This window comes from Toxoplasma gondii, chromosome XII (genome assembly GCF_000006565.2).
Source record: "Toxoplasma gondii ME49 chromosome XII, whole genome shotgun sequence".
NCBI classification, from domain to species: domain Eukaryota; phylum Apicomplexa; class Conoidasida; order Eucoccidiorida; family Sarcocystidae; genus Toxoplasma; species Toxoplasma gondii.
In genome coordinates, this window is record NC_031480.1 from 1,047,048 (window position 1) to 1,068,601 (window position 21,554).

General features: G+C 50.1%; 3 protein-coding genes across 3 annotated transcripts; all 3 read right to left on the reverse strand.

Annotated features, from left to right (window-relative positions):
* Positions 1–29: 29 nt before the first annotated feature.
* Positions 30–8,165, reverse strand: TGME49_219230 (AMP-binding enzyme domain-containing protein). Its single transcript, XM_018779839.1, has 15 exons — positions 7,572–8,165; positions 7,036–7,172; positions 6,586–6,663; positions 6,021–6,154; positions 5,611–5,756; positions 5,297–5,376; positions 5,020–5,085; positions 4,353–4,397; positions 3,819–3,941; positions 3,445–3,577; positions 3,131–3,270; positions 2,596–2,725; positions 2,120–2,279; positions 1,343–1,431; positions 30–786 (listed from the first exon to the last, which is right to left on the reverse strand). The coding sequence occupies exons 1-15, from the start codon at positions 8,123–8,125 to the stop codon at positions 453–455; spliced, it is 2,349 nt and encodes a 782-aa protein (XP_018634806.1). The 5' UTR covers positions 8,126–8,165; the 3' UTR covers positions 30–452.
* A 2,086-nt stretch (positions 8,166–10,251) lies between these two features.
* On the reverse strand, positions 10,252–11,391 carry TGME49_219222 (hypothetical protein; the record flags this gene model as incomplete). Its single annotated transcript, XM_018779838.1, has 3 exons — positions 10,252–10,619; positions 10,885–11,142; positions 11,288–11,391. The coding sequence occupies 3 exons, from the start codon at positions 11,389–11,391 to the stop codon at positions 10,442–10,444; spliced, it is 540 nt and encodes a 179-aa protein (XP_018634807.1). The 3' UTR covers positions 10,252–10,441.
* A 241-nt stretch (positions 11,392–11,632) lies between these two features.
* On the reverse strand, positions 11,633–21,486 carry TGME49_219218 (hypothetical protein). The gene is made up of 3 exons (XM_018779837.1): positions 16,973–21,486; positions 16,623–16,694; positions 11,633–16,457 (listed from the first exon to the last, which is right to left on the reverse strand). Exons 1-3 carry the CDS (start codon positions 17,309–17,311, stop codon positions 11,964–11,966), a joined length of 4,905 nt encoding a protein of 1,634 aa, XP_018634808.1. The 5' UTR covers positions 17,312–21,486; the 3' UTR covers positions 11,633–11,963.
* Positions 21,487–21,554: the final 68 nt, after the last annotated feature.

Below are 21,554 nucleotides of genomic sequence, written 5' to 3' on the forward strand. Positions count from 1 at the left end.
TATATATATATATATATATATATATACAAACGCAACATCAGGTCTTCGAACGCATAGATAGAAAACATGACGTTTCCAAACACATACACAAATAGATGAAGCTATCACCGGTGCATGTGTAGAGCGTTACCGGAGAATAAAGAAAATACAAAAGTACATTCATGCGACAAACCCTGCATGCGCCTACACATTAAAACGCTCATTTATAAAGCATAATTTGCAGGTGCTGTTCACCTCCACTTTTTGGTGAGCGACAACCTATGTTACGGATGCGAGAGCACTCTGTTTCTTGGTGGAGTTTTGCACCGGTGGAAACGTGCCTCTGCTCCTCGAAAACGAAGCACGAGACAGGTGCTGGTTCCTTTGCTGTCATTTTGGATCAGAGCTCAACTTTCCCGTCACGCTGACAAGAAAAGAAGGCACTCGCCGGTCTCGTTTCGGGCATCGAATGATTAGTAATCCATGCTATCCGTGGGCGGAGGGAAGCCATATTCCTCTTCATATTCTGACCTCCACGCATGCGGGGACGGAGGAACGGGTGGTCGAGGTTTGTGAACGAAACGGTCGTACTCTCTGAATACACTCGGGTTCTGTGCGCTTTCCAGATTTGTTGCAGGTTCGCCATTGACGAAATTCTTGAGTTCCTTTTCCATTAGTTTTCCGTTTTTCGTCTTGGGGATTTCGTCAACCATGAAAATGTGTTTCGGGATATGGAAGGGGGTCAGAGACTCTCGGATCATCTTCTTCAGCTCTGCGACGAAGGGTGGGGTGTACCGGTGTGTGCCTCTGCACATGCAAACAGGACGGCAGACGCACGAGAAATGTTTCAGAGATATTGGACGATTTCATCCGGCGGAACGAACCTAGTGTAGCGCAAGGGTTGCAACGGTAGAGTATGGTTGTAGGCACGAACCGGTAAAGGAAAGCATGTGTAGAAGAGATGTTCAAGCGCTATGAGTAACTGTCCGCAGAACCAGAAAGTGAAGGACTCGAGTTGTCCTGGACTCTTCATTCAATCGAACCCACAACGTTGTAAGCGTTGTCTACATAGAGGATATGCCACGAAGCCACGCCCCCATCAAGTAATCATACTTCTCTACTGTTAGATGCGCATGGCGTGTCGATTTTGCAGCACAGTTGATGTACGAGTCAAATCGCGACTGAAGGAGTTTTGTTACTTGACCGTCTGAAAGGATAGTGTACGGTTATGCAGGGCAGTGCTGGGAAGCATCCGATACCGGTAATTCTGCAGTCCTCCCAAATAAACTGCAGTAATTGCGAGGTGTGTCCACAGTCACGGATGAAAAACATTCAAAAGATCTTTCCACTTTTTTGGACCTACGTAAGAGTAATGAAGAGGATCACGTGCTCCACATCGTTATGCATCCGCCCAACGGCAATGCATTCCTTAACGCCTTGATGTCCCAGGACCTGTGAACAGACAAATAGACGCCGGAACAGTTGAGTGTCCTTCACCCACAACCTGTGCACCCCCAAGACGCGGACCAAGCTCTGGCATGGCAGCGGCAAACTCCCACATGCAAAAACACGTGTCGGACGGCCGGTAGGGTGCTACGTCTCATTTGTGTTTGAGACGAAACAGACCTTTTCCAGTACGAATTCGTAAACAAATAGAAAAAGTGGCTGCTTGCTTTAACATCCCGTGGCAACAGTCAGCATCTCGTGTTCATTTGCATCCGAGGACAACGAAAAAGTCTATTTCTGTTCTCTTGGAGACACGTGACACAGACCAACAGTCCCCCTTGCCTTTCTTTTGTCTTCTTTCTCCCTCGTTCCGCCTGCTCATTCTGCCTACCATTTTTGCCCCACTTTCTCTTTACGACATTCTTTACAACCTGAAACGACTGCAAGCACCGGACTGTCACGTCGGCTTCTTTTCTGTTTCTTTTTCCAACCTCGTTTCTTTGTTCGTCCTGTTCTTCGCCTCTCCTCATGTTTTCGCTGGATAGCATCACCGATACTGTCAGATTGACTGTTGCCACAACTTCAGAAAGAGTGGTTTGCTTTTGTGAAGTCGCACAACGATGCTTCCTGGCCTTTATCTCTCGTTTGAACCCCTTTATCTCTGTTTCCCTCGACTGTCTCTCTTTGGCCTTACCACCTGGTAAATTTCTGAGCTGCTGACTCTCACGCCGCTCGGATTTAACGTTGCATCGCTCCGCCCAGTAATCACGAATCCTTTTATTGGAGGCGCAAAAGAAATACAGTTGTCGCCTTGGAGCCACAATCCTCCTCTCGCCTTGTCGAAATACGTCTCTCTGGACAGGTGCACCAGCAAGAACTAAATACGACACTAACATTTACAGCAGTTGAACGCGAAGGAGCAGGAAGAACGACTGGACACGGACGTAAGGAAGAGAGGAAGGCGTTTGTTAATCAGATGTACACGGTATTGAGACTTGAAGCTCGTGGCACTAAGAGACATTAACGTTCGCCCCCGAAAGGACTGAAAAGCATGCGAACAATCGCGCACAGAAGATTCAGAGACGCTGTGCGATCCAAGATAGTCAACGGGAGAGCCAGTGTTTACAGCAAAGATAAGCTGCTTCAGGACGGGAGATGTGTGTGCCTCACAAATATTTTGCGCAGTTTTCGTCGTCCCAGAGCTGTATGGGCTGGCTAACGAACGGCTGAAGGCATGCCAGCTCGCCTGTACGGCCCACGATGGTATCCCCAAACGAATTGACAACAGCGACGTCCATCCCTGAAAAGACGACAAACAAAACTCACCGATTCCGGTGCCGGGAATAAAGCTGGAGAACACTATCTTCGTTAGAAAACGCGCTTTTGGCACAAGGGGAGGCTCACTCGAATAAAAGAACCAAACTCAAGCTTCACGTAGTTGTTCACTGGCCTTCCGACATGTTTCACAAATAACCGTTTCTTCCCGATGCAGGACAAATATCAAACAAGGAAAAGACACGACTCGGAAATCCCACGATCTGTTTCTGATACCGGCGCAGCCGATGATCCAGCCAGCCCACCTCATAGCTTCCAAGAGTGCAATTGAGCGGAATTTACACACCACTGGCATGTACATATTTATGTAAGCTGGCATTAACATGCACATGTTCGTACGTGAACAGGCTTGTAAGAATGTATATCTCACCGAGGCCTTCAGCTTGAAGAAGTCCTTCTCGGACGTCACCCGTTGGATTTCCAGTCAGGAAACAAGAGCATATGTCAGAGCCACCAGACATAGACACGAGGTGGAGATCTTTCTTAATGCTTGATGCAGCGTAGCGAAACCTGCAAAATGAATATTAGCAGCAAGCGAGTATGAAGGATAAAGACAAAAGCAAAAGGCAGGACATCCTGTTGCCCGGTAGGAAGAAAATCAGCATATACGCGTTGGGTTTTGAGAGACGGGAGCTGGAGCTGACAGAAAAACAGTAAAGGAACTACCAGATTCTGTAGACGTACGTGTGAGGGTACAACGGCGACCCTGTCGAACATAGCGTCCGCAGACGGTTCATAGCAAACGTAGCTTTGGGGACGATATCCATTTTTTCCAAGTCCTGGAGATACTTAGCACTCGTCCCGAAAAGCGTTCCACCTGACAAGATCAATGCAGAAAGTAAACTACAGACAAACTCACGTGCGCTTTACCTGTTTCACGGGAGTAAGGAGACACAGAGAGGCTACCAAATGAATAGCCCGGTATGGAAGAAGACTATATGCTCCTGCACAAGTACTCTGACGCTTCCAACGCCTGACGTTGTGTTCACCTAGATGCGCAAATTCAGCGCGTATGTCTATCTGCAAAAGCAGAAAGCGCCGGTTGCGGACAAACGTACCGTGTTGGTCGAAAAACCTCCATAAGACGAGGGGATCTGGATACATTGCATGGCCTTCGTACAAAAGAAGACTGGCACCGGAAGCGAGTCCCGCGACAAGCCAGTTCCACATCATCCAGGACGCTGCAAAATAGGCATAACGACACGTGTCCGAGCCGAGAAACTACTCGGAGATACAATGATGCACTTGACCTATCTCGATATTCTTGAGACGCTCTTGCTGATTCGGTTTGCAGACTCAGGCAACAACACGTAGAAATGCATAAAGACATAACTATATATGTGACGACTGAGGGCACGTATTTGGATATGACAGGAAATATATGCACATGAATCACTTCTCGACCTACACATACTCTAAAGCGTGTCCTTTCACTTTGCCCGGCTCAATGTATATCCCTCAAGATAATCCATTTCCGTACATGTGCACTTACAGATGAGTATAGGTAGGAAATGTTGAAAGGTGTTGTGTACACAGAAAAGGAACGTGACGATTGCGTCACCAGCACTGCCAGATTGACGAGTTTTTCGTACCTGTGGAATAATACAGCATTGAGTCTCCTGGTCGAACGTTTAGGTCTGAAGGCATAAGAAGAAGCTCAACGCAGAAGACCCGTAAGTGTTGTCGGGTCAGAAGGACTTTTCTGCTGATCAGTCGTTGAACTCATTTTCTGAGACCGAACCGGCGCACCAAGATCGGATTGCACAGACGTTCAGGCCAGTGCAAGTCCGGCTCAAGAAATAGCAGATTTTTGCGTTAACATGCAGGGGTTTCCGTTTGTGCCTGCACGCCTCAAACACAAGCTTAATGCGAGGGCAATGCGTACTTTCGGACATCCAGTCACTACTTGATACTTCTCATGAAGCGGTAGAAAAACAGTGCCAGTTGTAAGCTATTGTAAACAGCCATGTTTGGCATAATCCATCCTTCTTCGATTCAAAGCGGGCCTAACAGTACGCTTGCTATACAGTGGCTGCCGTATCTTCAGACTGTATCTGCACACCAATCCGTGCAGATCTGAGCAAGAGTACGCAGGCTCCAAGGCAAGTAAAGAATCTGCAGTCGCTCCACATCCACCGCCAGTTTGAGATTATTTGCTCAAACTGGGTGAACAATGACTACTGCAGATGCACACGCAGGCGTTTAGAAAGAACCAGGCGGAAGATCCCTTCCGCGCATGGTGACAGTTGTTTCACTTACGTAGTTGATGCTCCTTCACTAGCTGCAGCAGTAACCCTTGGCGGTGTATAAGGCGTTTTGGTGGCCCTGTACGAACAAAACAAAAACGAAACAACAGGAGCCATGTTGCTGGCGGCAGCTTTTGAGGATTGTCATCATTGACTCGTAGGTTTTGTAGAGCAGGGGGAAGACGTAGTGTGCTGTGAAGATGGAAGTGATTCGTCTTTTCGGATCTGAGCAGTAAATGTCTTTTGCGGAAAGTGGTCAGCCGCGAGGGAATACTTGTTCTGCCACTCACCTGTCGTGCCGCTGGAAAACAGAATGAACAGAGGGTCATTAAAGGACAAGGCCGGAAACGCGAGCTCCGTTGCAGCCGACCTACACAGCAAGCGAGGGCATCGAGAGTTTGGTTGCCAGTGTTCCAGTCACTGTTCCACGTTGTATGGTAACACGAAATCATGGTGTTGGGCATAATAGAACACGACTAGGTTAAATGGGTAATAATGTTCCGTTAGTAGCTTCTAAACAATCTCAATATTCGCGGAGGGGTACAGAAATTACTCGAATACAGAAAAGTACCCTGCAGAGCCAACAGTGGCCGAAGGAACGTACGTGTTCATGATGTCAGAATATTTGGCCTGAAAAACACCAGGAGCTCGGGAAATGTTATCCTCATAAAACGTTTGTTCCACTGCTCCATCCAAGGGAAGAGTAAGGAGAGTCTTGACGCTTGCCAATCGTCGACACAGGTCCTCTGCCTGAACGCTCAACAAACAAACATCTCAAAGCAATGTCATAGACACAACTGCCCAGACAATAGCCTTTTGAGTTGAAGAACGTAGGATAAAAACTCTTGTGCTTTGTTCGTCCCGGGTTCAGTTCGACAAAAAGGCGCTCTTTTTCGTGCACGTATGTAGACAGGAGGACACAGTGTATCAGGATGATTGTGGGTGTGCACAAGTACCTCTAAGTGGCCGCAGAGGTGACTTGAGGAAACAAACCTCTCCCGATCATCATCTTACTTTTCGAATACATGAGGTGGTTCTGCCCTTCAACTGGTAGACATCAGAGGTGACCAAAACTCTCGGAGAGAGGTCGCCAAATCTACTATGTAGAACAGGAAGGGTGAAGTCCGGCGAACAAGACGACCAGATGCCTGCAGGGGCGAGGGAGGGTAAATCACGGTACAGCGGAAAAGTACAGCACAAATGCCGCATCTCTAAGTGAGTATGTACATCTTGAAATCACGATTGACTACGAGTTTGTTACTCATTTCGTCCACTGCCTCTATAAGTCAAGAAATAGTCCGGATAACCAGATGCCGTATATATATATATATGTATATATATATCAACACCTTTCGGGTTTTGTTTTTTACATATTCGATCCTTCCATACGACAGATATACCTATAGAAGCGGCCGTCGCCGAAGGCTTTTGCATAGGCGCGTTGACAACAAAGGCCCTCTCCAAGCATGGAAACCAGCCAGCAACGTGCCACGTCACATTCACATTGCCCTTAGGCTCTTTTGGTGATTTTTGGATGTAGGATAGCCCCTGCTACAGCCACCACCATAAGCGATCTCACCTCCTAATCCAGTAACAGCGAGCATTGTAACAACTGTTTCTGGAGTGTTGCAAACCACAGCCGCCACTCGATCGCCCTCTGCAAATACAAGCAAACGTGACAGTACACAACTGATACGGACGTCACGTGCATACTGAGTGCAGTCGAAAGAAATTCGGATAAAGCTTCTCAAACGTTCTTAACTTGGGGTTCAGAGCACATGCGACAAATAACCAAGTCGTATCTGAAGCTGTGCTGTACAAAGTAGAATGTGTGTATCAGTACGTATTAAACTTGCGTGAACCATAACTTTTTATAATATATATATGCGTAGAGACAATATTGATATCATATGTCTTTGCGTTTGTTGAAACGAATATGTCTATTCATAGACGTCGTTACATACGTTATCACATCAAGGTGTGCACGTGTGAGTATGGGAGTATTGAAGGTGTGGGTGGCTTGGCTTACTCTGAAGACCTGTTCGTCGGAAAAACTGCATCATTACAGCGACTTGGTGACGCAAGTCGCCAAATGTCATGGCTCTCGGGGGTGTTCCTTCGCACGAGAAGATCAAGGCAACATCTTGATCCAGCCTCCCTGCCCCTCTACATATTCACATGCAGCATCAGTAAGAGAGACAAGGTAGCACGGGGAACGTGCACATAGGTATCCCGTTGTATGAGCATGCAGAGAACCCAAAAGCAGGCTTAGAAGTCAAACGGATGAGTCTATGTTGTGATACAATATATGGAGTACGAATGCTAAGGACACCCTATTAGTACGTAATTCACAAACTGTGGATGCATGACTGTGGGTGTCGTGAGAAATCGAGATTCTTCGGCAATCAGTTGCAGACAGACGATTCGAGAGATGGACAAAGTCAAGTATAAGTGAATACGAATAGGTTCATTGGGTTCTGGATATGTTTCCACGAAGGGAACAAACGCATGTATGTGCAGAAATAAACATGTGGAAGAGGAACTTATCTGTATCTGAGAACGTACCGAACTACGTTTTCCGCGAAGTTTAACTTTCCTCTAGGGAAAAAAACGGTATTAACGAACGCCTGACGAGATAAACCCCTCATCGACGGAGCTCCGAAGAGGAATTGGGTTCGCGGCAGTCCTTGGGACGTGGCTTGCTGAGCGTAAAACCTATTGATGGATTGTTCACTGGATGACAGGTTGTCCCCTCGTATCTCTAAAAGAGGGTTTCCAGCATTGCTGGGCTTGTATACCCCACAGAACTCCCATACATCTCTCCAGAAAAACGGAGCGTAGCGAACAGTCCAGTCATGGAAGGTGTTGTACGATGGAGGGGACGGTGGCGGAGGTGGAAGCGGCTGAGCAAAGGGTGGAGCGGACGGGCAGAGAGGCGGCGGTGCTATCGAATGCTTCTTCGCTACATAATCATAGAACAACGATAACCGACATGAATGCGGATCATGGAAGGACGCAGACGCAGGGAAAACCACTGGAGGCTCTTTCTCCACAAAGTGAGGGAACTGAGGCTGATTGTGTGGCCACTGAGGCGCTCCGCCGTTTTCGGCTCCTTCCATATTTCTGTCGTCGTCAAACGTATATATACGACTACTACTCGAGAAGAAAGAAGCCAGTTGAAGTACAGATGCTGGTTTTGAAACTGGCTGACGAATATTACTTTCTACAATTAATGCTGTGACGGGCATTATTTTACGCCAATGGTCGACGGCAGGTAAATAGGGAAAACGGACGCCACGAGAAGCAGCCGTACTCGCACAAGAGAAAGGAGCACTTCCTGCATTTTGCCAGCGGAAAGCAGGAAACACGAGTATATCTGTAGACGTAACGTCTCCTGATCCGAGTTTCTTGCTGCTATATAAAGGGCAGCGACTGCGGCGTGTAACCTTTCCCCCAAGGGCACACAGAACTGCAGCCGTAGCTCGGCTGCTGCCAGGGAAGCTAGGCGGAAGCCGCCAACAAGCTTCAAGCGACAAGTAGTGGACGAGGGCTGAATTAGGTGCCCGGCAACGAATAAGAGGACCGAGTAAAAAGACTTCCATGTCAGTGCATAAGATTTGTAACCTTGATTTTCGCGGTAGATCGGGAAACTTAGCAGCATTAAATCGCACGGCGCTAGACTGACAAGCTATCAGCCAGCGGCGCGCATGGGTGACCTCGTTGATAAACAAACAAAATTTACAACGAGTACTTTTCAAAACTGCGCAATCTCAGCAAAGCTCATGATCTGGCGAAAAAGTTCGATGTACAGGTGATTTTTCCATTCAACAACCGAATGACTGTACAGACAACTTGAGCAAACTGATGAGCAGTAGTGGAAGTCTCGTTAAACGCATGTCATACACGAAGCCAGAGCTCCCACGTCTTTCTCCCCTCATCCTCCCTGGTACCCTGAATTCTGTATCTCGTATTTAGCGGCCACTCACGCAGAATCTTGCCAAGGTAGCAACACAGCGCTTCCGGCTCGACCAACCGAGGAGGGGGGAGTACAAGGAAGAACCAGCGCGAAGACAGGAAAATAGATTAGAGGTCTGAAATGTGAGTCCCCGTTCGTGCAAAGCTGGCTGCAGGCGACCTTTGCACATCTCAAATCGGTTCCGGCACCATGTCATAGCTCAGCTTCGCGTGAGCTCACTCTGATCGTCCGTCGGTGCAACAGTTTGCGTGAAGAGGCAGTGAGAGTCTGGCCAAAAGCGTCCGCGTGCAGTATTGCTTATGCGCAGTCCGTCAGTTGAAGCTAGTGCATTCAGCAAGGACCATGTGTGTGTATTTTGGGTTAAAACACATATCTAAGACCATCAACCATGAGTTCCTATCATGAGTTTTGGTACTCGTTGGCTAGACGCTGGGCTCTGAGTCTTCAAGAAGTCTACGCGCTCGTCTCCAGAGCTCCGCCTTTAGTGCTTTCATTTCTCTGCATTCTTGCTGGTGGCGCCGCTGCTGCCGCCAGTTTCTGAAGAATCTTCTTGAAAGCAAATACTCATAATGCTTCGTAGCCTGAAGATGTGGCAAAACAGAAGCCGCGTCGCAGCATTAAGGCCTGCCAGGGACGCAAATCATGAAGCAATTAATTCCTTATGTACACACGGTAAGTAATGAGTTTAAAGAATAGTATGCCATAAGAGGCGAACAGGACAACAACCTGAGTCCAGTGGTTGCCACGTTCGGGTCAAACCTCCGGGATTCAGACAACCCGCCGGACGTTTCGAGATACTCACCGGTTCGTACTGGGCCTTCGCAAAAAGCACCACGTTTTCCGTGAACGCCAGAAAGGCACGACGACAGCGAGAAACTCGAATTTTTTGCAAAATCTGGATTGCACGGATGCAAGGGGCGACAGAGCCGAGTGAAGCTCGTGACGAGAGGAGTCGTTTTTAATTGTGAAACGCCCTTTACGAAAACAATTACTTACTGCTGCACGCGCGCGGCAAAAGTAAAAACTGGGACAGCTGACTGCGATTACACGTCGACTTCGTGGGCATACGAATCTTCACAGTTCAACCATCCCCTGTTCATTCTGTGCGCAGTCTACGTATCTGACAGAAACCTGTTGCCAGCGACGATTGGACGCCGCTCTCCCATGACCCAGTTTACAGTTTCTGATTATAACATGGCAGATGCTCGAGCCTACGCAACGAGACACACTGCGCTCATATTTCCTCCATCCATGCTCAAAAAGTAGCACAGAGTATCATTTACTTCTCTGACGAGCAAGTATGGAATATTTACGAGAACGAAGCCTTCAGCTCCGTGTGTTGTCACTGTTTTTTCACAGCGAAACTGACTCGGTCATAGATGCGTCTCGAGTAAACCAGGCCGCTACTATTGATTCTGAGAATTCCAGAGCAGCACAGTTGCCCTGCTGAATTTAACATTCATTCTGAAGCCATTACCTCCTGACTGCGTTCCCTTTCAGCCACTGTGTTCGACGCCCAATCACAAAAGGCCAGAGCCTTCAGTGCGTGTGACCTTTTGCGTATCCACTGTCGCGCAAGATCGTCTCGTGCGAGTGAAACCGCCACGTCCATGCACCGGCGCCTTACTACTGTAAGCCTACAAACAGAGGAGGCTCAGAGCCAAAGACTTTTTCAAACATGTGAAGAATCATGTTTCAGACTAAATTAGCGATAGCCGGCTTGGTAAGGGACGATGAGGGCAACTTTATTCCATTTCAGAGATGAGTATTTCGGGGCGCAATCCAGTTGGTTCTTAACATTACGCAGTCTGTCAAGCGCTAATACAGGGAAGTGCGAAGATCTACGCGCCGTACGGCTGCTGGCACAGGCCACTTTTATAGCGTTTGCAACGCTTTTCTTACCTCCAGCACTTGATTGTGCGACGGGCCAGGAACCCCGAAAGGATACTTTTTGCTTCGTTCACTGTCACACGTGTTGCCTCTTTTGCAATGCAGAGAGCCTCTAATGCAGCACCTGTCAAACGTCTTTTTCTGTAGGTGAGTGCCCGGGTACGCAGTTGCTGCTGCTGTCTGCGCGCCTCCGCACTAGCAGCCGCGTCTTCTTGCTGTCGTTGCTTTTCACGTTCCTGTTGCTCTTGAAGGAGGACTCTCTTCGCTTTCCTAAGCAAACATACTCGATCGAATTTGCACTGAATCTGGACTGAGCTTCGAAAGAAATTTATATTCGACGTGGTCCAGCTTTCTTGCACACCATAAGCGGAAGTTAAGTGGTAGTGCCTCGTCTGCTGGGCTGACCAACGCGAACCTTCCCTTCATCAAAATGGTGCGGCTATAGAAGTAGAGAACAGAGCGCCGCACTGGAGTCAAAGCGGCTCCAAATCTGTCGTACGTCTGCATAGTCACCATCATCATGACGCAACCAGTGGACGCATCTGCTGCATCACAACGAATTTTGAGGGTAGGCTCATTTCACTGGCGGTGGTCCCCTATACCGTAAATAAGATGTTCTGAACCGACATACAATCACCTGAAATCCGTCTCGACGGCGATGGATCAATTTCTCTCCGCTCAGCCGAGATGCACTCATAAAACGTATGTGCGTACTAACTTTTCCAGCTCTTTGTGCCGAGCGAGCGCCTCCGCCTTCCTACAGAGAATGGTCACACTCAAGCCTAGTTCAGCAGCAGAGCTAGTATTGCGGGAACTCGGGCAGCAGCACCTGGAGCGGTCGTGTCTCTTTCGCGCAACGTGCAATGGAGGCAAAATGTAGTCTGCGTTAGGTTGCGGGTGCAATCCTGTCTTTCCTGTTGCTGCGGAGCCACGCGGTAATATTCGCAGCCTCGCATAAACTGCAGAGTCCCCCGTAAGACCGATTGAGTGGATACGGATTTCAAGCCATACGCGAACTTTGTTTAGTTCACCCCATCTTCCCCTCCCCTTAATCTACGTCGTTGTACAACCCCTTCTCTAGAGTCTTCGTCCTACCTGAGCTTTAGCTGTGCCAGTCGCTGCCTCCTTTCTTCTGCCCTTGCTTGCATTCGAACTACAAACATATAAGAGTGCGTAGGTTTTCTTGTCGATTCCCTGAGCTCTGGCAGCTGTGATCTTTTGGGGCTGCCGGACACCAAACCTGTGGCAGGGTTCCGCGACACTATACGGTCCAGAAAACGCGGACTGTAGAAATTGATCATCGCTTGTTTGCTACTCAGGCTGGTTTCGGGCTTTCGCTGGCCAGAACGGCGTCCTGCGACCGGATAGACGAGGTGCTTTTCCCCGGCGTTTGATCGAGCGGAAAGTGCTTCCGCGGATGCAGCTGAGCAGGTACTCGCGTCGAACGACCCAGGCTTGAGCCTTAGCATGAGGTGCCCGGATGACATTTTGGGACGGTACACGCTCCGTCGGGCCCCCTCACTACACAACATTGCATGGATATTTTGACCTCTGGACCGCGGCGGGATGTCTTCCAGACGCTCCCCAAGGTGAGGCTCTCCAAAGGTCTCTGATGAGTGGTTTCGCGAGCCTGTTTCACAGCCGAAGACTTTAAGAGAGCACAACAAGGCAGTGTTGTTCACCCACGGATGGTACACCATCGGCTGTGCTTGCGTCGCCGACGTCCGTCTCTCGGCTTCGCTTTCCGCTGTCCGGCTGTGTGTCGGAAGTGTGGCAATCGTCGTGACACCTGTGGCGAGATCCCGTTTTCCGGTTGTACATTGCTCTTCAAACGCGCAAACGGTGACGGCAGGCACGGGAGGTCTGCTGGCTGGCCCGTTCGTGTCACGTTGCACTGGCCTGTCATTATATTGACAGACCGCAGGCTGTGCGTTTGACATGATGTCTAGTACACACAGCTTCCTCGCAATGGTAGTGTCCGTTAATATATTCTGTTCCAACAGGGATGCTGATTCTGCATCCTCTCGAGAAGATCCCTCTATTGAAGGCGTTTCAGAGTCATGCGAAACAGATGAAGGAATGCAACACAAGGCAGCGCTCTGTCGCGCAGCTGAGAGAAGAGCCTTCCTCGTTATTTCTACCGTTGCCCTGAGTTCAGTTTTCTGCTGGTCAGGCACTGGCTGATCAACCGATGCTGTTTGAGGGGAAGGCTCCCTCGGCACTGTGATCTGAATGTGAGGTGCCACAGGAGCTCGCGGTGAGGTATGCTTGCCTGTTGGAGATATCGGAAGTCTACCTGCAGCTGGTCTCAACTCTCGATGGGTCTCATGCGTTGGGGATTTGCTGACACTAGCAGAGCAATTCTTTGAGGCATTCGGACAGCATCTGTGGTCAGTGCAAGGCGCGCACAGTGTTGGGAGGGAGCTCAGTTTGTCACAAGGAGGGGAAAGCGAGAAAAGTGTTGCCGACTGCTGTAGGTGACTTGGTTTCGATTCAGCGGCTACATGTATCTGGCAGGAGATAGGGAGCTGAGACAAAGACTCAAGGGACTCCGAACGTCCTGCAAATGATTCTTGTTGTGTCTGAGCGGCGCAAGGAGGGCACAAAATTGAATCGAACGAATTGGCGAAGTTGTGGGCTCGTCCACATGGCTGAGAGAAAGGTGTGGTCATGGAGGCAGACTGTGCCTTTTCTGGAGTTTCGCCAATCTCATGTCTTTGAAGCACTTTCCCCTCTCTTCCCGGCGTTGCCTTTTCTTCCGTCTTTGGCATCTTGTGAACACAACTTTTTCCAGAATGGACAGGTTTACGCGTTGCATAGGCCGACGAACAAGGCGAATTATCGAAAGGCCTCTTTGGCGCAGAGAAGCCAGTTCTTAGTAACTCAAGGGCCACTGGTTGGGTACGTTCATTCATGAACTCGTGCGGCGACAGAGACGTGTTGTGACGGAGTTGCGCAAGAGCTCTGGCGCAGAAAAGCTCATCTTCCAAAATCGACAGGAAAGATGCTGCTGAACTCCTCGAGTCTGAGCGAAGTCCACCGCCCTCAGTTTGAAACTGTCCTGAACTGGACATCTTGCATTCGGCAATCTTCCCTGCTGCGGTGATGGAGGCATTTTCCCAGCTGGAGTCGAGGGTGCAAGAATCATCGGCAACTCCAGGTGTGGAGGAATCCGGGAACGGAGTAGACGAGCTTCCCGGCGGCAGATAACGGCGGAAGGGCTTGCCCTCCATAGGGGAAGCCTCTGCAGGGGACTGTCCCGACGGCCCTAAAAGCTGACTGTCAGACTGAGGGATACTGCGGGTTTCCGGAAGCGAAAAAGACGAATTCTGTTTCTGGTAGTAAAGCGACGAAGAAGCCTTGGTCAGGGGCGGCTTCATTACTACAGAGGAGACAGCGGCACAGCAACATGCGACTGCTGTGTCGAGCTCAGGCTTCGACAGAGACCCCTGGGGGATGCACGCACCATCATAAGAGGCTGCGTCAGCAGTTGTACGGGAGGGTTCCTTGGAGCAAGGCAGTGGCCGCCAAAGGGAATCTTCCGCGTTGTGAAGCTGCATCGCGTGAGGAGGTTGACAACGAATGTTACTCTTCTTCGTACTGTCCGATTTGGAGGCCGGCTTGTGGGAATCTCCACATCCGGTAAACGTCAGATGAATAGATTGCTTCTTTTTTGTATCATGTGATGCACCGGACTCTTCAAGACGGTCGCAGGGAATGCATGCCGAACCGGCCGACGAGTCTTCAAGAAGAGAATCGGCTGCGGCATCGGCATCTCGTACTGCGGCGTGTGCTTGTGCCAACACAGCGCCGACTTCCACCAGGACAGTTGTAGTTACGGCAGACGGAGCAGGTCGGTATGGCGATTGCTCGCCGGAACGCTTGCCTTTTTCATGCGCAGCGCATTCGCAGATGCCCCGAGGTGACACTTGAAGTGATCCTTCTTCCACTGTCCCTTCATTCTTATCCAGTGCCTTGTCCTTCTGCGGGCGCGATGGTGTCGACGAAGAGCGTACAGCTAGTTGGTCATACACCGGTGACCCTTCGTCCACCGTACAGTCATGAGGAGATTCGAAACCAGTCACTGTCACTTTACCAGTATCTGTTGATACGTTGAGATATGCCTGCTTGAAAGGGCCCTCATATCCAACACTTCTGAGCGAACGCGTACTCGATGTGGCTTCAGTTTCACGTTCTAACGTGAGAGTACGAATCACGGGGGCTGAGAGTGACGTCTTCATGCGCTTGTTCGCTGCTTGTTCAAGCGATAACCATTTGCAGACAGTACTCGATGCGCATGGAGACGCGCTGGTGAGTTGATCTGGTCTGCCATCAGACGGCTCATAAGGCGACGTGAACGCATGTTGAATGTTACGGATATCTGTACCGTTCATACTGTCCAGAACGCCAGCCAATGTAGGCTGACCGTCGCACCGGTATGCCGCGTCGGACTCTTTATGCAAATGCTGTTGCTCGTTTTCCTCTAGAACCGGATGCTGGGGTGAGATTCTTACAGAACACTCTGACACGGAAGGTGCGGCAGATACTTCAGGGGTGTTGTTCTTCGGTACACTGCAACTGCCCAAAATTGCCCCATCGCCTGCGTCCTTGGGAACAGCACTTGACTCGGACATCTGTGGCGTGACTCCATCCTCACAGAAGGCTAATCGAAGTGGCATTGACGCTTCGGCAGAGGCGAGAGTAGCAGCTGAAAGCTCGGAGGTGATACAGTCAACCGCCCAAGAAGACACTATTTCCAGAGAGGCAGGCACCAAAGGATGGAGCAGTGGCGAGGGTGGAGAAGTTGGCGCAGAGGTCAGAGTGATGGATCGCCGCCCTTCATTCGTTTCCTGGAGGACAGTTTCAGTATTTCTTGCTGCAGGGCTCACGGCTACGCAGTTACTCTGAGAAACGGTTTCCAAGGAGTGAAAAGAAGCAGAGACGGCCGTGCTTTCTCCTGAGAAGTAACGATTGGTAAATTGAGCCGAAGAAGACGGTGGCAACGCAGACAAATACATTTCAGATTCTGAAGAATTTTCCGACAAGCGGTTACACGTTGCACCTGATGGAGCAAAGTCAGGCTTTGGTTGTACCCGTGTCTGACGTGCAGGATCTATTCCATCTCCATCAGAGCCGATGTTGCACGAGGCTCCTGGTTCGCGTGCTTCACCGTCTGCAGTATCCAGAACCACCTGTGAAGACCGTATCATGCGGCATGTTGCGTTGCCGTTTGATTCTGCGTTACACCGCTTTGTGAATATGTGGTGGGGAGGACTCGTTGACATGCATGGAGAGACAGAAGACGGCCGTCCTAGACGATGTGAGAAACAAACCAAATCGCTCGAGTCAGGAATCGCGGGTGGGGTCGCCGCCAGATTTGGAGGAGACTCTACACTTGTGTCTTTCCCCTCCATAGGAGCGGGAACTGGCAGAGAGGTAGGCGGAGCCTGTGCACTATGTGGATGACCAGGAGAAACACGAACCGGCGAAGACGGGGCGACGTTATCACCGAGGATCTGCCGAAGACGCTGCCGCGGATCCTGAGTGGCCTGTTTGATGAGCATCTCTTGACGTTGATGGCGAAGCTGGTACAGAGGAACAAGGAGACATCTAGTTGGATAACATATCAGGAATCTTCCGTGTAAGGCAAATAGCGGATGCGTAACGCAAGGGAGAACCTTACGCTTAATCTGAAACAGACGAGTTAGGATTCTGAACTGGTGGATTTTTATTGGCTGTCGATCCCTTACCAGTTCGAGCTTTTTCCTTTGACAAAACGAAATGAACTCTCGTCCAAATTCAAGCAGTTTGCGTCGCAGAATCTGCATGCCACATACATACCACGTAATGCGTCCCACGTTGACAGTTGTAGGCTGGAGGTCTGCTACAAGCACGGCCTTAGAGCCCAGAGAGTGATCAGGTCCGATGTTCAGGCGGGCCAACAGAAGAAGGTGAAGGTGTATGGCAAACTTGAAGGCTTGTGAGCATGTTTTCGTATTGCCCACAATGGCCGACGTCACCGGGGTCTGGATCTGACTTTTGGCAGACATTATTTGTGAAGCAGTGACCTCATCGAAGAACAATTATGAACGTAGCTCACTCGTGCAATCCAGCGGCCCAGTACGCGGCAGGCTGCAGCCTTCATCTCCCCAATCACCATGGTGTTTCCTTCTGTTGACGCATATGTTCTACTTGGCTTCCCGGTAGTGTTCCTGATCTTCGTTTTCACCGATTGTTCCGTCTCTACTACCGCTTCAGTAGTACATTGTTGACCTTCAGCGACCTTGTGAAGTGGTGGTGGCTCCCTTGGTCGCCCTCCTGCAACAACTCGAGTGCTCGACGCGTTCGAGTTGGTGAATCCGACTCGTGGTTGACCCCTTTTGGTGGGTGCGTGTTCAACATCCTGTGACAGTTGGATGCAGTTTCTCTCATGCGGCATCTCCGCTGCAGACACTCGAGGCGGGCGCTGTTGTGCTCTGGCTGAAGGTTTCGAAGACTCCGGCAAAGTTGGTAAAGACTGAGAATGAGGTGAAGGTGCTTCGGTTTGAAGGGGAAGATCTTGGCTGCGATGAAGTGATCCGGTTCCTACAATTCTACTGACAGCACGGGTAGTTGCGTGTATTATTGGCTGGAGTAGTGTATCTTTGTTGATCGTTTCGGTCTGCCTCTGATACCTAGCGGCATGCGACTGCTTTTGTCGAAGGGCTGAAATGTCGGAAGCAGACAATCGTGCGAGAAAGGAAGAAATAATTCCACACGTATTTCACAGGCCCATTTACGGATCCTATGAACTGTGAAGAAAAAGCATCAGGTTTGGGGCACCACTAAGACAAAGTGAAGTCACGGCTCCGAGGTTGACGCACTATCTTCACCTTGGCTCCGTTTGGTCCGCGTCAGCCGGTAGTTTGTGCATGAGGTGTCAACAATGGCTACTGCCATCAAGAGACACCGATAACAGTCCTAAGCACAGCTATACCATCAGTAACTCGGCTGCCACATTATGTTGCGTGCAACGTAGGCCTCGATCTGGCCAAATATTCATCGGTCTGTTGCTTCATCAAGCCGCTCACTGTTGAGGATTTCCAGTACTCTTACCAGAGGTACGCGTGGTGCGGGGTCGCTGCAGGGACCACGGACGGTTCGGCCGTGGCAGCTGTCGTGAGCTGTCTGTCGACGTATGGTCTGGACGTTTTTCAGCGCCATTCTGACTTGTCGGTCCTTGTACATGTATGCGAGTAGTTATCAGATAACGCGTGTTCTGCTTGATTTCTGTACACGCCACGGAGGGCTGCTGGCATAATCTGGTACACTGGCCACGTTTGCGGCCTAATAACTCTTCACGGGGACAGGCTATCCCCGAAATTGAACCGAATTTTGGCTGCTCCTCGCCATTACTGCAGCCGGCGGAAGCATCAGGAAAAGCTGGAATACACTTGTGATTATCATTGCTTGGAGGTCGGGTTGCTCTGCGAGATGAACCTTCGCGAGTCATACTCTGGTTCCGCGACGCAAATTGGCCAAGGTTTGCCCGTCTTGGCACTCCTTTCCCAACAATTGTACCGCTTTCAGAGGCTTCACAGGATCCAGTGGAAGTTGGATCGAAGCAAGAGGTACGAAGGTGGACGGGTAGGTCGAGTCCGACGCTAGGGGACAGTGGCGAGACAGTCTGTTGCTTAAAACGAAGTGCGTGCTGGGGAGGAGCTGAATTAGCCGTCGCTGAGGCTCCTTTCCTACCTCGGCGTAGCCTCTCTTTCAGAGGCCCAAATGGTGATTCAAACAAAATTGCGGATCTTAGTACATCGCCCACTCCGGAGGTTGACGACCGGCTTCTGGATGCGCTAGTTTTTGTGGCGCTAAGACGGGCTCCTCTTTCTGTGAAGCGCGTGTCACTTTTTCCGCGAGTCCCGAGAACGGCGGCGCGAATGCCCGCTGCAATGTCCTCTGTCTTATCGAAGCTGGAAAGCAAGCTGTGAACGACGCCAATTTGCTTTCCTGAATGGGTTGTTGGCTCTAAATTTCGCACACCAAAGACAGAAGATGTCGCTTTATTCCACTTTCCACCTTGTTCCCTGCCCCTCATTCTTGCCAAAGAACGAGGCGATTTGTTCACCCTATTACGCTATTGTGGCGTGTTAACCTGCCTCTCAGAGCAGCCCACAGCGGACGACAAGCGTCGTTGTTCAGGAAACTCCCGGCGACAGCGAGGTGTGGGGCTCAAAGAAAACTCACCTCCGTCTGAATCCATGACTGGAGACTGCAACGGTTTCCGAAGACTCGGCGATTTTACAAATAGTGGGCCCGAGTCTGCAGACAAACCATCCATCGGGTCGACATTGTCTATTTTTACATGGTGTTCTACTCGGACAGAATCGGAGTCTCATGCTGAGCTGCGTTTCGTTTTAGGAATTAGTCACATCCAGTCACAAAACGGCACGATGGCGGTTCCGCGTGGCTCGACACCTCTGGTCCAGCGACCCTTTCCTCACCTCGCAAGTATTTTCCTAGCAAGTACTTTGCGTCGAACAGAGTAGGGGAGTTTGGAGATGATCGTCCGTCAGGAGTTACAGTAATTCTCATGGAGCAGCCTTCGTGATCCGGAGTAACCGATGACTCCGTGGACGACTCGGCTGAGGAAGCTACCAGACGAAGCCGCAAGTTTTAGATTGCCACATATATTGATGGGATATTTGCAGTTAGTGCCGTCGATGTACGCTACGAGAGAAGCAAATCTGCTGCGTCCACGCTCGATGCCGCTGCTCGCCCACCCCATGTCTGGTCTATGCTTGCCTGTGTACGTTGGTATAGCTTGCTGCTCAGAGCTGATCCACAGGAAAAGTTTCACAGGATGCACGACCCTGTCAGTTGCACCGCGCAACATGTGGTAACGATTGTTCTTTTTCACAATCGTTCTCGGTTTCAAAGGACGTCCATCGTGCGTTTTTTCCTTACTGAACGGACTGTCGAGCCACGACGCCTTTAGCATGCTCCATCTTTTCTGTGCCTGTTTTCCCCTTTGCCAGCTTCTGTGTACACCTCCTACTTCAGCCAGTGATGAACCCGCTTCTGGTCTGTATGCTGCAAGTAGGTCAAATTGAGGAACGGCCACCGGGCTACCAGATCCGGCGGACACACACCTAGTCGTCACAGGGCTTGTGCAGGCGTCATCGACGAACGTGAGGCTGGGAGTTAGCATTTTTGGGGAGGTGCAGGGGACATCAAAATACTGATGACAAATGCAGAGGGGCCGTAGAGCTGAGTCGGCGAGACACTGGATCTCTTGAATTCGTCCAATATGTGTTTTTGGGAGCAACTAGCTCGATCGTAACAGCGTAGGGCGACGGCTGCAGGTTTGCCTGCACTCTCCTTTTATTGTTGCTTTCGCATTTCCTAGACAGATCATTTTTGTGCTAATGTTCAGTAAATAATCATCTACTCTTAGGTGCTACGCAGGCCAGACAGGCGTAATTCGGTTAACACTGAATCGCTGATTTTTTCGCAGCTGCTTGGATCGACATATGTGATGCGTCACATCCTTTTGCCTTGCCCAACACTGAACTCTTCGAGGACTAAGTTAAAACGACACCGAAAGAGAAATGAGGTAACTTTTTCGTTCGGGGGGAAATGTGGAGGTAGAGCGAACATAAACAGCAACTGATTCTTGCACACCTGTGCGCCGATGTTCCAGTTTGAGAGTTTACACCAGTGAAAACGCATTATCTGCTTGTGTCGAAATCCCCTTCCATTTCTTCGGTGTGTTGGGATACCTCGAAAACCGGACATGTATACGGCCCGGAGATGCTTAACCGGGGATGTTAGAACTGTTCTAACACCTCTGTCCATACTCGCAATGTTGGCATGCTACCCCGAGGCAGAAATCTGTAGCCAGTGTCCGTCCTTGAGGTGTACGGGAGCCACCATTGTTTGCTCCGAAACAAGCAGATCAATGAAATCGGGCTTTCCGATTGTAGTTTTTCCCCTCTCACATTTGTGTAAGACCGTGGAAGTTCAGTTTAGGGCAAGTTGCACTGAAGACCACTTGCTTCCTTGGGCGGTGAAGACACACTACACAACATTGAGCGGTGGACGGTTATAATGATACAGCGATTGTTTCGTCTTGTGCTGCATGGTGACTGTTTTACTGTGGCTGTGTCTCGACGGGCCCGCGAAGGCAATGACGGTACACAGGAGGACGCCGGACTCGAATTCGTTGCTGTTTGGCTTGAGGAACCACGATGTTCTGACACTGCGACCTCCGCTCAACCACAAACATTCAGATGTGACACAAACTGTTTTCCATTAATGGTGTTCGTCGTAGCATGCGTATTCGTGTTGCGGTCGATTTCTACTACAGTTCCTCCAAGCAGTACGCGGTGCGGGGCATGCACACGAACACACCCCGATTGGGGCTGCTTTGTTGTTTCCGGTGCCCTCTGATCTGAGCACACCGACACACTACTTGCTTTTTGCCATCAACTTAACTCTGCCCTGTTCACAGCCAGGACATCAAGAATTCTCTCAGGGACGGACGACTCGGAGAATTCCTAAATCGCAGACACTGTGACTGAACGCACCTCCCGTCCTCATGTAGAGCACTGCGTTTCCGAGGCATGGACAGAAAAGACTCTGCGTGGAGGGCTTTTGCGAAAAGAAAAATGACTCATACTATCCGACTCTCTATCGTT

Bases quoted from the DNA above. Each gene is read 5' to 3' on its own strand.
- TGME49_219230 (XM_018779839.1), bottom strand. From the start codon at position 8,125: ATGGAAGGAGCCGAAAACGGCGGAGCGCCTCAGTGGCCACACAATCAG. The intron at 4,398-5,019 runs GTAAGTGAAACA...TTATGCCTTCAG, and splicing joins AGTGAAGGAGCATCAACTAC to ACCTAAACGTTCGACCAGGA. The intron at 1,432-2,119 runs GTAAGGCCAAAG...GTCTGTTCACAG, and splicing joins GCTCAGAAATTTACCAGGTG to GTCCTGGGACATCAAGGCGT.
- TGME49_219218 (XM_018779837.1), bottom strand. From the start codon at position 17,311: ATGCCGCATGAGAGAAACTGCATCCAACTGTCACAGGATGTTGAACAC. The intron at 16,695-16,972 runs GTGAGCTACGTT...TGTGGCATGCAG, and splicing joins TGGGCCGCTGGATTGCACGA to ATTCTGCGACGCAAACTGCT. The intron at 16,458-16,622 runs GTAAGGGATCGA...CCTCTGTACCAG, and splicing joins AAAGGAAAAAGCTCGAACTG to CTTCGCCATCAACGTCAAGA.